General features: G+C 40.9%; 1 protein-coding gene across 2 annotated transcripts; it reads left to right on the top strand.

Annotated features, from left to right (window-relative positions):
• The first annotated feature begins 232 nt into the window (after positions 1 to 232).
• mapk1 (mitogen-activated protein kinase 1) lies at positions 233 to 14,500 on the top strand. Of its 2 annotated transcripts, none has more exons than XM_086075397.1 (9): positions 233 to 594; positions 6,805 to 6,987; positions 8,134 to 8,323; positions 8,398 to 8,514; positions 9,759 to 9,873; positions 9,955 to 10,086; positions 11,226 to 11,335; positions 11,416 to 11,543; positions 11,881 to 14,500. In XM_086075397.1, exons 1-8 carry the CDS (start codon positions 452 to 454, stop codon positions 11,527 to 11,529), a joined length of 1,104 nt encoding a protein of 367 aa, XP_085931523.1. In that variant the 5' UTR covers positions 233 to 451; the 3' UTR covers positions 11,530 to 11,543; positions 11,881 to 14,500. The 2 variants fall into 2 exon arrangements, with proteins under 2 accessions (XP_085931523.1, XP_085931524.1); XM_086075398.1 differs by having other exon boundaries at positions 11,770 to 14,500.
• Positions 14,501 to 14,778: the final 278 nt, after the last annotated feature.

The following is a 14,778-nucleotide window of genomic DNA, read 5'->3' as shown; positions in this document are numbered from 1 at the left end:
CGACGTGGTATAAGTAAAGCTGATGTCGGTGCACTGAATTGTCTTATTTTAATTATCATCATGTGTACGACGTATATGATAGATGCGCCTTCTGCAGTTGAGTAAATAAACGCCCATTGTATCGAGTGTTTTTTCCCACGCTGAAGACTCTACAGGTCGTCCAGAAGCAGGAAAAGAGGTAAGAAAGAAAAAAGAAAAAAAACAACGGAGTGGAGATGATCACGTGACCGTGGTAATTTCCTGCTGCACTAACTTGCGCTGCCTGGCCGCCACTCGCAGCTCCTCCGCGGCGCTGTGCTCCCTCCTCCTCGGATTCGCTCACACGCTCGCCCCCCCAAGGTCTCCGTCGAGCTCCACACGGACTCAAAAGTCGTCCTTTCCCTCCCCCCTTTTTTTTTCCTGTTGGACTCACGCGGGGGTAAAAACAAGAAGAAACCCACCAGCGCTCATTATGGCGACAGCGGCGGTGTCTGCTCCGGCCGGTGGCCCCTGCTCGGGCCCGGGGACCGAGCTGGTGCGCGGACAGGCGTTCGACGTCGGGCCTCGCTACAGCAATCTATCGTACATCGGCGAGGGAGCCTACGGGATGGTGTGGTGAGTGAGGCCTCGCGCCGACAACCCGAAGCCGCCTTACATAAGACAAGGGACCCGCCGCCGCCGCCGCCGGAACACACCTCCGGTTAGCCAGTTAGCTTAGCCACACGGCTAAACGCTGTGTTTGGTGTGCTAGCCGCCGCCACTACCGTGTCAAAGCCCGTCAAATGAAATGCTGCATTCCGGTAAATGACACACATTTTGCCCTATTTGTATCCTTAACCGGATATAGCGACAGCTAAACGCGACTTTATTTAAAACTAAAGGTGCTTGTTTTTTAGTTTTTTTTAGTTGAACTCTTCGCGTAATCAACAGATTTCCTTGTTGAGAAAGTGATTTAATCGCCGCTACTGTTTTTTTCTCTCTCCGTTTTTTTCGTTGGCGCCAACGAAGTGAATTTATTGCAGTTAAAGAGATTTAACAGGTCGCGCATTTTAACGGCGAATTATCAGAAAAGCAAGGCGACGATTAAAACAAACATTTTTACTCATACATTTGGTGGTTTGTTTTCAAATCGTGTCAACATGCAGCCATTACAATTCTCTTACGACAAATATCGATGAACGCGAATCGAGTATTGGCATTATTTCAGGTCTAGTGATGTGCCGAATATCAGAAGCCATAAAGGATTAAATGTCTGTTACAATTCTGAAACTTTCGGGCATTTCTGCTTATTTCCTCAACGCAATGCAAATGTTTCCTTTCGCACACCAACGGCGTCTTGTAGCGTTTGCATTGCGTTGCATTACAGAAATATCAGAAAAGCCCGGATGCTCCGAATTGTCAATAAGTCGCAGCAAAATATCCACTTTAATTTTATTTGACAAATTTCATACTTAAAAAGTCAAGTCGCAAATGCTGTGTGTGCAGCAGCAATACCGTCAATGTAAGCAGTGCACATGAGTGGAGATATGATTTGAGCTACAAAAATTGAATAAACAACTATCTTATCTTGTCAAATAAACTTGATTAAATTGATCAATTGCTCAGCTCTAATTTGATATTTCTGTGTAACTCAGCCAATGGTAAGGACGTTAAAAACAACAACAAAACACAAATTTGGTAGGGTGCATATTTTGTGTTCTTTTCAGTCTGAATTTATCATTTTTATTCCAATACAGTTTTTTTTGTTTTTACACAAGTATCGACTCATCGACATAAGTAGAGAGTGCGAGTACTTTTTTGCTACATCTGATTGCAGCCTTGAGATTGTATGAGCTCACATTACGTAATTCAAGCGTGCTGGTGTGTAAGTTTGTGTGGTTTGTGCCCGTCGCGGCTGCCTTGAGCAACGCTTGAAGACGGCAAACACGCCCAAAGCACACATCCGTAAAAAAAAGAAGAAGAGTATACATATATATATATATAGAGAGAGAGAGAGAGAGAGAGAGAGAGAGAGAGAGACTGTGTAGTTTTACAATTGTTAGATGTGCTATTACTGCTTTACAGCATTCCAATGTAACAATGACGTAATTGTACTCATGTACTGTCGCTCCTATTTTCAGCAAAACCGCACCACTCTGCTCATCTAATTTTTTTTTTTTTTTTTTTTTTTTTTTTTTAAGCGCAAGGCAAGTTAGTCTTCAGGTAATAATCCTTTATCAAGCCCCCACGCTTTTATAACTCCACTTCAAAGTATTTTTTGGGGGGGGTCATGTCATAGCTCGTTTCAAGTGTAAAAATGCTGTAAATTGTAAAAAAAAAACTTTTAACAGTTTTGCAGCTTGGCTAATGGGAGTGTCGCATGTCAAAACATTAAGTTGACTTACGCAATCAAATTTTGCTTCAATCCCTTTTGTGGTTTGGAGTGCAGCGCGTTAGGTTTGTAGGTTGAAGGTTCGCTCGTCCATAGCAATGTTATCACGGTGGTTATCTTTATGAGCGGCGCACGTTAAACAGTCTGGTGTGTGTCTGTGTGGCCCACCATCGTTGTTCTGAATATGATGTCATTTCCTGTAAACCCCCCCACCCCCTCTCCCTGTTGTGACCCTTTAAACAATATTTTAAAAAGAAATTTGCATCGCAGTTGTCATTAGGGCATGACTGAAACGGACCTTTTGAGGCAGATATCGATCCTGATATTTGGCAGGGAATTCTTATAACTGAAAAATCAGCCGATAGAATTTTTTATTTTAATAAATAAATAGAGCATACATACAACAATAAAGTACATGTGTTAACATTTGACTGTTTTAAAATACTTTGTCGTTTAGTATTCATTCAACTTTACAACAAAGAGAAACCCATAAAAAGAAGCAGATATTTTTCCCCGTTTTTTTTGTTTTTAAGAAATCTATTTTATTGCAGGGGAGGAGATGTTTCACTGTTGTCATCTTTATGTTATGTTGTAAGGTGTTAAAAAAAATGCAAAAGAAAATATTTTGAATGCTAATTTCAGACTATTTATTTGGCCGGCCGATTAATGAGTCAGGCCCTGTTTATGTTTGCCATTACAAACAATTGACTTGATAAAAATAAAAATAAACTATAAAAAAAATCCAAATGTAATTTTTTTTGTGACATTTCCATTTAGTCTTTGATATCATGATATCGCGATGCATGGTATCGTTGTCCCGTTCTCCACTCACTCAAATATTGGTATATCGGCGCAGTCCAATGTCACTCTTGACTTAATTTTCATGGAGCGAAAACTATACTTTTCTTTTCATGCATTTGTTGCCAAGTGACAGCCGGCCGGGCTCCACAGAAGCACCCACGTCTGTCAGTTACACCCCCCCCCCCAAAAAAAAGCAGAGCAACCGTGTAGTTGGCCGGACAGAGCCATTAAAATGTTTCATTTGTGACTTTGGTTCCTTTTTCAAAGCTCTAGGCAAAGTCTAAACGCCGCCTCGCCGTCCTCGTCGAAGCCTCGCGCTGCTGCTGTCCTCTTGAAACGCCATTGTGGCCCTCGTCTCCGTGGCAACCGCTCTGCCTGTGACATCATTAGCACCCCCCTCCCCCCCCCCACTCTCCTTTATAGCCAATGGCAAAGAATGAGAGGCTGAGGAGGAGATGTCGTTTATGAAATTGCGCCCGACAATCCTGTTTAAACAACATTTGTACACACTCATTAACGACTCCCTCATCATTATATCGGGAGATTTACAAATAGAATTGTTTGGAAGGAGAATTGGCAAGTACTGATATTGGGTACTCGTAGAGGCAGCCGATACCAGCCACAATACTGCCGTTATATTAAAAAAAATTAATCTGACCGATTAAATCCTCCTTAGCAGTAATTGGCGCTAGACATCATTTGCGTCAGAAACTAGACAAAGTGCAATTTTTGCAGAAATGCTACGAGTTGAATGCATATGCTTAAATCTTATTGGTGAAATTATAATCCATTTCCTGTTATGATAGTCAGTTGGTATACATGTATATCACAGGTGGGATTCGAACCTGGAACCTCCTGGTTAGTGGACAATGTATTTTGCCAATTTTTGAAGCAAGTTGAAATTTGAACGGTGTCAATCGGAAGTGTGGGAAAAAATTGTGGAGACAATAACGTATTGTGGGAATGCTGGAAGTAAAAAAAGTAAAAAGAAACTCCTCAAGTCACTTCAATATAGCTGTAATTTTTTTTTCACCGAAATGCCACAAGATGGCAGCAAAGCGTTCCTGTCATCAAAGTTCCGCTATTTCACTCACTTGAGAAGTGCGGTAAGATTGTGTCAGCACGCAATTCATCCTACTTCAACGAGTCCTTCCTTTGCTTGTTAATTGATTGTCAAGTAACCCGCGAGCAGCTCAATGCGCCTGCTCGCGTTGCGTTCAAAGCCCCCTCACAGCATCGGACTTTGCCGCATTTGCTCCTTCGTGTCCCCTTGTTACCTGAAGCGCGGCGAGCTGCTTCCTCCGACCCTTCCCCGCGTCGTCATGGTAATAATGCCGTTGCATAACGCCGCGGCGGCGGATGCGGCGTGAAGCCTTTGCGTTCCCGTCTCCATGGCAACACCGCCGAGGACGAAGAAGCAGGAAATGCGACGGGGCCGTATATATATATATATATATATATATATATATATATATATATGCGCTCTGACGTGATAGTATTTCTTTGTATCATTTGAAAATGGAAGATCTTCACCCACCCGAGCTGCCAAGTCATGAGCGGACGCTCACAGGCCCGTTTTCAGTCAGATAACTCGAGATTGACTTTGTTGTTTGAGTTTCTGCTCGTTAGGTGGGCGGGCCCTCCAACGGCCGCCATATTGACAGGCTGGCGTCGTTATTTTAAGTTGATAATTGTCCTGCACTCAACTTGCTTGTTTTGATTACACCAAACTAGTCGGGCCTGAAATCATGCCAAACTCTTGTGGGTGCAGCCAACAAATCAAACGACAACGCAGTTGCCTTAGTGACGACAGCATAATGTCAATTATCGTTAGGGCGTGATTGACGTGCCGATGGATCGATGATGTCATTGATGGAATCTTGGTTCAGATTATTTTCCAATTTTGCACCACAATGTATTACATGTTTATCGGACTTTCGGGGAGATTTTTAGGGTTCAATTCATTTTAGTGGCCGTCAATTAGACGCAAATGTTTTAAACTGTTAAACTTTTTACAACAACCTTTTTTTTTTTTTTCGTGGCCGTGAATGTTCAAATGTCAATATATTTGTCTTATTTTTTTTTATTTTTTTATATATATATATATATTTGTCTTATGTTGCAACGTGTTAATCCATACATCCATTTCATGAGGCGACTATATGTAAATTAAAAAAATCTGTTAAAATCATCCGATTGTTTTTTTTTTTGTTTAGTTTAGTTTTTTGTCTAAAAAAAAAAAATCCGTTTTGGTTGTGCCCTAATATCAATACGTTAAAAAGATGAGCATGTTAGCTGAGTGCAACACAAGCGGCCATCAGTATCTTGCAGCTCTGCCTCCCACGCGCGCACACACACACACGCACACACACACGCACACACTTGTTTCCTCCCACACGCACGCACACACAAACGCCTTCTCCCACACACACACACACACACGCACATTCTTCACAGCCAAGTGGAAAGGAAGGTCAGTCACATTTCCCTGGCAGAAGGCTGGCACGCCGCTGTTTACATTTGGCCGTCACCATGGCAACCGCTTTTCTTCTTCTGTCACACAACGTGGGCGTTCTTTGCTCTCTGCGGCGTAAAAAAAAAAAAAACTCAATAAAATCACTACGCGGCCGAAGGGGGGAGAAGAAACCAGCGGCGGTCGTAGTAATAGTAGTCGCGTTTGTCTGCGTTCTCGTGACATCAGAGCGCTCGCATGACATTGCTCGTTTACGTTCGTGTCAGGTCTTGGAAGGCGGATACAAAAATAAGAGGCATACAAGGCGACCATTTTGTTTGTTGTTGAACGACACAAAAATTTGGCAACGTTCACAAAAGTTTGTGGGCGTGATAGGCAAACCCGTTTGTTTTTTTTAAAAGCAACACATAAGCCAGATCACTGGTCAAAGAGTCACTTCAATTATAAAATAATTCATTATTTCTAATATTTATAGTGGTTTGCAGTCTAGTTAATATTCAAACATTTTGGTCATTCATTTGCTCATTTTATTGTTATTTTTTTGCATGCTATTATTCACAGTAAATCAATAATTAAATTGAAAAAAAAACATAATTAACATAAACATTTTTGTTTATCTTGTATTTAAGAATTAACTAAACAGTTATTTAATAATTTAAAAAAATAAGTTTTCCAAGTAATTAATGGCTTTTTTAAATCAGCAATTTAATTAATTAAGAAAATATATATGTTTAAATAAAATGTAAAATGTTTTAAATAAATATGTATTTGCTCATTTTATTATTCACAGTAAAATGAAATAATTTTATAATAAAATTTTATATATATATATTTCAACTCATGTTTTATTTGTATTAGTTTTAACTAATTACATTTTATTGACAATTTTTTTTTTTAAATATATATATTTTTTAAAGTCTTGCAATGTTTAATTTTATGACTCCATTTACCAAATGATCTAGTGAGATAGACTAATTTAATAAATACAGCCAAATTTTGGCTAAAATTGGCGTCAAAATCCCCTCGGGCGCGCATTGCACGTGTTACGTAACCAAACACAGAAAACAGATGAGCCTGCGATGCGAGCCCAAAGAAATTTTGACGTCAACGGCGATCTAACTTTGCACTCCCAGAGGTGACTGACGACTACTTTGCCATGTTTTTTTTTTTTCCTTCCCAGCTCGGCGTACGACCGCGACAACAAGCTCCGCGTGGCCATCAAGAAGATCAGCCCCTTCGAGCACCAGACGTACTGCCAGCGCACGCTGCGCGAGATCAAGATCCTGCTGCGCTTCAAGCACGAGAACATCATCGGAATCAACGACATCATACGCACGCCCACGATCGACCAGATGAAGGATGTGTATCCTTGACTTGCTGACATCAGCCGAGACTTCTACAGTCCCTTTTTTTTCTATCAATTAATTCAATAGAAAAGAGGGCCCGACCAATATGCATTTTTTTTTAGGCCGATGACAATTTTTGGCAAGAAAAAATACCAATTACCAATTAATCTGTAAATTATTAAAAAAATATATATATAAAGCAATTTACCCTTTCAATGAATGTCACTTGCGCACAAACTTTCGCTATTTAGATTCTCTGCTTTGAATGAAAAGTCCATTGTATGAACTTGAACTCAAAAAAAATGTCATGACCTATACAAGGTTATTGTGTAGATTTATGTCAATAATCATAATAAACCATTCTTACTTGACAAAATAAAACAAAGTGAAATAAGAATAGAATAAACAAAAATAATAGCAACTGAAATAACCGTAATAACAGATACTGACTGTTCCTGTGCGTTTTGGCCTCTTGGGGGCAGTGTGGTGCCGTTCATCCATGGCGTACACACTTAAAGTGAGTACAGTTGCGATTGAATTCTATTAAAATAACTAATTTTTCACACATTGGGAAGAATTTGTGCCTTTTGCGTAGTGTTATCTTACCTGTGGGTATGTATTCCCACAGCGTTTGCGTGTGAATATTTGTTATTTGAAGGAAAAACGCTCCCGAAGTCGATGCTAACTTCTTGTTAGCATCTGAATGGGATCCTCCCTTCGCTTTTAGCATTAGCGCTAGGCTAGCGATGTTTTAAAAATGAAGCATGTTTTGTATTTAAATATCCAGTAGATATTAACTAAGGTGTCATTAAACAGCTTAAAGGACGCTTAGGGACAATAGAATAATATACGCTTGCTAGTTGCTAATGCTACGCAAGCAAAATGGTTGGCGCATTCAGCGTACTTTCACAGCGCCGCAAACTTCGGTTTTTCCAAATGGCCGATTGTTTTGGCCCATGTTTGAAGGCCAATAATGATCCAATTTATCGGTCGGGTCGTTACAGATGACACAAAAAATAAACTTCCCACGCTAAACTCCATTTGACTGAAGCTCACGGGTCTTTGCGGGCAACACAAACCTCCTCTCACTCAATTTGACGTAAGAGGACTTTTGCAACCCCTCCTAAAGCGTGTGAACATTTCCCTCAACCATAACGTCTCAGTTACATCGTACAGGACCTGATGGAGACGGACCTGTACAAGCTGCTGAAGACCCAGCACCTGAGCAACGACCACATCTGCTACTTCCTCTACCAGATCCTGCGAGGCCTCAAGTATATCCACTCGGCCAACGTGCTGCACCGTGACCTCAAGCCCTCCAACCTCCTGCTCAACACCACCTGCGATCTCAAGGTACCGCCCCGGCGTCCATTTGGACGCGGTTTTTTTTGCGTCCTCCTCACCGCCGTCCCTTCGCCGATCCTCAGATCTGCGACTTCGGTCTGGCCCGCGTGGCCGACCCGGACCACGACCACACCGGCTTCCTGACGGAGTACGTGGCCACGCGCTGGTACCGAGCGCCCGAGATCATGCTCAACTCCAAGGTGCGCTTGTTTCTGATCTAATTGACAGGGAATGTTGTGTTATGAAGAAATTGACTTTTGAATATCTTGTATGCAAATTGTGACGTAAAAGCGGGGCTAATTTGCATAATCTTGCCCCCGCATCAGAGGTGCCAAATCCAGGGTCAGAATGTAAAAATCCAGCCATAGATTGGCTTTAGCCTCAGGTGCTAGTTAACTAGCTCCCTAGCTAGCTCCCATGGTGCTCATTTAAATGCTAGGGCGCTAGCTAGCTAGCTAGCTAGCACTAGGCGCTAAAGCCAAACTGTGGCCGGGTTTTTACTTTCTGGACCGGGATTTGTCACCTCTGGCTTGGTATAGATTCAATTTCAGTTCACAAGAGTTCAGTTTGATTAGATTTTTTTTTATTCATTTAATTCAATCCGATATTGATTAATTATGGAACATCAATTCCTCTTAAATATCAAAGAAGTGATCAAATATTCCACAAACATTAAATTGCAAATAATATTTTGCAAAGGCAGTAACTGGTTAAAATGATTTAGTTTGTTAATGAAAGTAATGTGTTTATAATCTACTGTTCAAACTACGACATCAGCAAGGATGAGGTGAACATTTTTCATAACTCTAATGCAATAATTAAATATAAATTAAAAAGATTCTGAATTGTCTTAACGTGCAATAAGTCAGGTCTTTCATAAATGTCTGAAAATACTTTTAAATTAATGTAAACAGTACATTTCAACAAAACAGTAATATACAAAAAAAAATGTGGCTTTTAAAATTCTATTTTCTTATGAAATTATGGGGAAAAGAGGTATTAAAATAATTAAATTAAAGTATTAAAATAATTTATTCATTCAATTTTATGAATCGATATCGGGCTCGAAAAGCAAAATCAATTCGATATCGATGATTCGATTTTTGTATTTATTTATTTATTTTACCCAGCCCTATTATTTGCAGGATTGTCAGGTAGTTCCTTGGCTCCAGGATGCCACAAGAGGGTACCAAAGAAATATAAAAAAAAAATTCAGTGAATAATAGAGAATAGCTTATAAATTTGTGAAAGGAGATGCATGGATGTTCTTTTCATATTAGATTTTTTCTTTTTCTCTTTTTTACCGGATCTCCAACTCACCTGTCCGATTCTCTTTAGTTTTTACAAATCAAACGTGGCCACCTTTGCTTTTGTTGCTTACAACCGCAAGATGGGCTGTCCGCATTTGTAAAAATGCTCTTAATGTCTCCCGGTTGACTTTCAGGGCTACACCAAGTCCATCGACATCTGGTCTGTGGGCTGCATCCTGGCCGAGATGTTGTCCAACCGGCCCATCTTTCCCGGAAAGCACTACCTGGATCAGCTCAACCACATTCTGGGTACAACCAAGGTTTCTTTTCTTTTTTTCTTCTTCTTTCACCTCCATCATCTCCAATGTGAATCTCGTTGCCCTCCTTCAGGTATCCTGGGTTCTCCTTCTCAGGAGGATCTCAACTGCATCATCAACGTCAAAGCTAGGAACTATTTACTGTCTCTCCCGCTACGCTGCAAAGTACCCTGGAACCGCCTCTTCCCCAACGCTGATGCCAAAGGTGTGAGATGTCGAGGAAATGCAGTTAAAATGCGTATAATGTATGCGTCATATAATTGTGATGGTTCCTCTCGCCAGTTATTGACGATGGCTGCCTCCTTGCACAATCGAAATAAACCCAGTGACTAGAAATAATCTGTTGAGTAAAATACTAAAGAAGCCCCCGCGTGTGTTTGCTAAATCCACGTCATGTGGTTTGTTGACCAACTAAAATTGACGAAATAATTTCTTAAGCGAAATAAAATGATAACTGAAAATACATTTATATTCAAATTATAATTATAGTGAGGACTTCTTTTTTTTTTTTCATGTTTGTCCATCGGATTTGTGCATCAGCTTTCTGGTTTGGTTTTAAATGATTTTCAGTATTTGGTTACTTTTCCGAAGAACACAATAATTGTGATGTTTTTTGTTTGACAAATTCTTTAATTTAAATTTAATTTTATTTAAAAACAATGAATACTAAAACTAAAAATCTGAACTAAAATGACACATTTTTCAACAAAATAGTAAACCTGCTAAAAAAAAACGAATTCAAAGGAACTCAGGCATAAATCTTAAAAACGAAATAAAAGCTAATGAAAAATCCAAAATGTTAACTCTGCTTTTGACCTTTTTTTTTTTTTTTTTTGAAGTGAGTGAACTACAGCAGCATTGATTAATCAAACGCCTCAAATAATTCGATTACGAAAAGTTGATGCAAGATCTCTTGTCTTTTCCGGACGTTACCACTTGGTGTACGATATGTGGTAATGTTAACGAATACGCACGTTGACACACGAGCTGTCTGACCACAACGTGTTCCGAGTCACTCAACACGCAGCGTTCAAAGCAAGCCAACTGTACAGCCTCGTTTGTTGACACCCATGTCACTCACCAGGCCAGGCTCCGCCTTTTAAATCCATACACTCGTTCACATACTCCAGTAAAAATGTGAGTATGGCGACCCCAAGTGGACTAAATTAATACCTGCACCTCGCTGATGCAAAATCAATTTATATTTCGATTACCCAATGAGATAATTTTGTCAATACTCGATTTTCAAACCAGCTCAAGCTAGCCTTATGATTTGGTATGGCTCCCTCTGGTGGACAGTTTGATACATTGCAAATATTTCAACGCTGTTTTTTTGTATATCAGCATTGGATCTGCTGGACAAGATGCTCACTTTCAACCCCCACAAGAGGATCGAGGTGGAAGAGGCCCTGGCGCACCCCTACTTGGAGCAATACTACGACCCCACCGACGAGGTGAGTGACGCCCCGCGGCGACCGCTCGCGTGCGCTCTCTCCTCTCCGGCGGTGACGTTTTGCGTTTCGGCTCTCCCCAGCCCGTCGCCGAGTCGCCCTTCAAGTTCGACATGGAGCTGGACGACCTCCCCAAAGAGACGCTGAAGGAGCTCATCTTTGAGGAGACGGCACGCTTCCAGCCCGTTCGGTCCTAACGCCTTAAACGCAGGTCAGTAAAAGGCTTATGTGTGGCCCCCCGAATGTCAACTTAGGTGGTCTGTGAAACCTGTGCCAAATTTTCATTTGAAATCCCGTGAACGTTGAAAGTAAAGCCTCAAAGCCAGACGGACATTTTAGATGGACACTGTATTGTCTGTTGACATATGCTGTGTTGCAAAATGAGGAGTAACATGATTTTTTTTTTTTTTTTTTTTTTTTTTTGGGGGGTCCTGCAGAGGATTCGCCACCGCTGCCCCCCTCAACCCAAACACCACCACCACCACCACCACCACCACCACACTGTTATTGCAGTTTTTTTTGTTTTTTTAATTCCAATTGTTTCCCAGAATCCTCGGCTGTCGCTCATCAAGTCCACTTTGCTCAGGAATGGTGTCAGGAATCAATCAGTCTGTCGTTCCGGGATGAGGAGGGTGGGCCAGGGGCTCGGCTTTTGGGGGTCCATCGCAGCTCGGGGTGATTTTCATCCCCTCCCCCATTAACCCCCCCCCAACATTTTTATTTTGTTTTGTATTTGTTGCCTGCACATCATGCAGAACCCCCACCCCCGGAAAGCGAGCGATTTATGCAATGAGTCGACATCATCAACCACAAAAAAAAAAAAAGCCATGGTTCTGATGGTTCTCCTACAGAATTTTATTGTACATGACGCTTCTGTTTTAGCCTTCGCGGGTCAGCGCGGGAAAGTCTTAATGTGTTTGAAAGGGAAAGAAAGAAAAACATGCCCTCATAGTTTATCCTTTCTAAATTGTAAAATATGTGTTTGTGTTGGGAAAGCGACTGTATTTTTCCTGGTGCGTGCGTGCGTGCGTGCGTGCGTGGCCTGCTGAGAAGACAATTGTGCCCCCCTCTGCATGACTGTTAGCAGCTGTGTATACAAAGAACATGTCAAGTGCCACACGGGCCTTTACCGTTACGCCTCCAACAAGGTGCTTCAGCGTCCTCATTTAGACTTTTATTTTTATTTTTTTTTATAAGCTTGGCCGCCGTCCGCCCGTGAGCAATGGCTCCTACAAGATCTCAAGAGCCGCCTTCTGGCGTCCATTATTGCAACACGAAAACTCTCTTGGGGGGGGGGGGGGGGTGTAGGTTCCGCTCCATTTTTTTAGGCAGCACTTAAGCTCCAATTAGCTGGCAACTAACTAAAAAAAACGAGTTAGTTGGCGGACGTCTCCAAAAACCACAAATGGAGGACAAAAAGCTGTCGGGTTCCGTTCGGCATTTTAACATAGCACTTCAAATTTGCTGCTTGCTAAGGATAGTTTGAGACACTGCTTTTTTCCTCACAAATGTGAATGCAGCACAAAGACAAAAACTCAACTCAATAGTAGATGACTTTCCTCTCAAGAAATAAATATACAATAAAAAAAATTTGACAAAGCTCTTGAAATTGTCACTAAGAACTAGAGTTGTGCTATACAAATAAACTTGCCTTTTTTTCCCTCACAAACAAAAATGCAGCACCAAAACCAACCAGCCTGACCTGAAAATAATTCTGACTTGTGTGATGCTCCCCACAAAACATGAAAGCAACAACGTGAGCAGTTTTTTGACATTGCGCAAACCCTCAAATTAGCTGCCAGCTAACGAGCTAGCTTGTGTGTGCGCGCTTGTTTCGAATTTGTTTGGTCGTCTGCTTTCGCCACAAACACGAATGCAGCATTAAGACCACCAAACTGGACTCGACCACACACGCTTTGATCTAAGCTAGCGAGCTTGCAAGCTAGCATTGTTAGCTGGCAGCCAATGCAGCTCAAAGACCAACAAACTCCAAAGTCATTTTGTTTTTTAGGGGATGCGGTTTGTCACCACAAAAATGAACGGAACATTAAGCTAAATGAACTCAAACTTTGCCGGCAACACACGCGCTGTGTTAGCTGCCAGCTAACCTGTAAGTCGCTAATGTGTTTTAGATGTCGCTTTTTTTCCCCCCCCTCGATAATGAAAGCAAACCAGCTCAAATCAAAAATGTGTTTTGACATCACACATACTTGCAATTAATTACCTGCCAGCTAACTCGCCTGTGGGCGCTCCTTGTCGTTAATCTCTTAAAAGAATTTTTGGAAAGTAATTGCTTTAATTAAGTAGATGTGGCCTAGCCAGAAGTTCTTAAAGGAACAGTCGACTTTAAATAAATAACTTATTTTGCACTGTGTCAGCGAAGCAGATACAAAAAAAAAAAAAATGGTCAAACGCGGTGTCGGCGGCCTGTAGATATACGCGTGTACGTATTTGTTTGGAGGGATGCGTTCAAAGGCACCATGGAAACAGCAGCGTCCGAACGGTGTGTGTGTGTGCTGATCAGCGCTTGTGCTCCGTTCTTTTGTGTCTGTTCGTGCCTTCTTTGACGATTCCGTGTCAGCTTCTGACGATCAATCAAAAAGAAAAAAGAAAAAAGTGAGCTTTGTACATTTTAAGATTTGTTGCTACCGTCGTGTGTGTGCGCGCGCGTGCGTGCGCGATTTGTGAAGAAAAATATTTCTATTTTCCCCTTTTGTCCCTTTGTGCAGATATTTTTACTGTCCGATGAATGTTCTGTTTCTATCAGACACTAAATGATCTCGTTGCTTCGCCGTGGTTTGATCAATTGTAAAGAAAGAAGAAAATATTTCCAAAAAAAAACAAAACAAAAAGGGTCCCACTTCCGTTTTTACCAGTGCGTCCACTTCAAAGATTATTTTTTTTTTTTGGGTCAGTTTATTTTTGCTGTCGTGTGAATAATATTGCTGTTATTGTTGAAGACTTTTAAAAAGTGAATTATTCAGTGATCTTTTGGAAGCCAGGAAGAAGAAAAAACACACAAAGAAGTAAACGATCAGTATTGAAGTGACTGGACCGCTCTCAACAATCAACACGTACACAATTGCCAAATAGCTTTCTTTCTTTGGAGCAACCAATTCTAAATGTATTTAATTAGAAAATGATCAATAAAAACGTGTTTTACCCCAACATCTACACGCTTGTTTACTATTGTGTCCATTATTAGTGGTCATTTTCAAGACAGGCAGTCATGCACAACCTTGCAATTTTTGCTATAAATTAAAATGGAGTACACTTTTAAGCAATGTTTTTATTACGCAACACTGCATAGAATATTAGTTTAGCTTTACATATTGTAGTATCCTTCAATTAATATTTTAAATGTGAAATGAAATGTAATCAATAGTAGTTAGTACACACAAAGCAACAGTTTGGTTGCTCTGATAAAAAATCTGCAATAAAAATAA

Source organism: Leptonotus elevatus, chromosome 5, assembly GCF_054856555.1.
Source record: "Leptonotus elevatus isolate MCC_2025b chromosome 5, RoL_Lele_1.0, whole genome shotgun sequence".
Classification (NCBI taxonomy): domain Eukaryota; kingdom Metazoa; phylum Chordata; class Actinopteri; order Syngnathiformes; family Syngnathidae; genus Leptonotus; species Leptonotus elevatus.
This window is presented reverse-complemented; position numbering and strand designations above follow the sequence as displayed.

Bases quoted from the DNA above. Each gene is read 5' to 3' on its own strand.
- mapk1 (XM_086075397.1), top strand. From the start codon at position 452: ATGGCGACAGCGGCGGTGTCTGCTCCGGCCGGTGGCCCCTGCTCGGGC. The intron at 595-6,804 runs GTGAGTGAGGCC...TTTCCTTCCCAG, and splicing joins GGAGCCTACGGGATGGTGTG to CTCGGCGTACGACCGCGACA. The intron at 8,515-9,758 runs GTGCGCTTGTTT...GTTGACTTTCAG, and splicing joins AGATCATGCTCAACTCCAAG to GGCTACACCAAGTCCATCGA.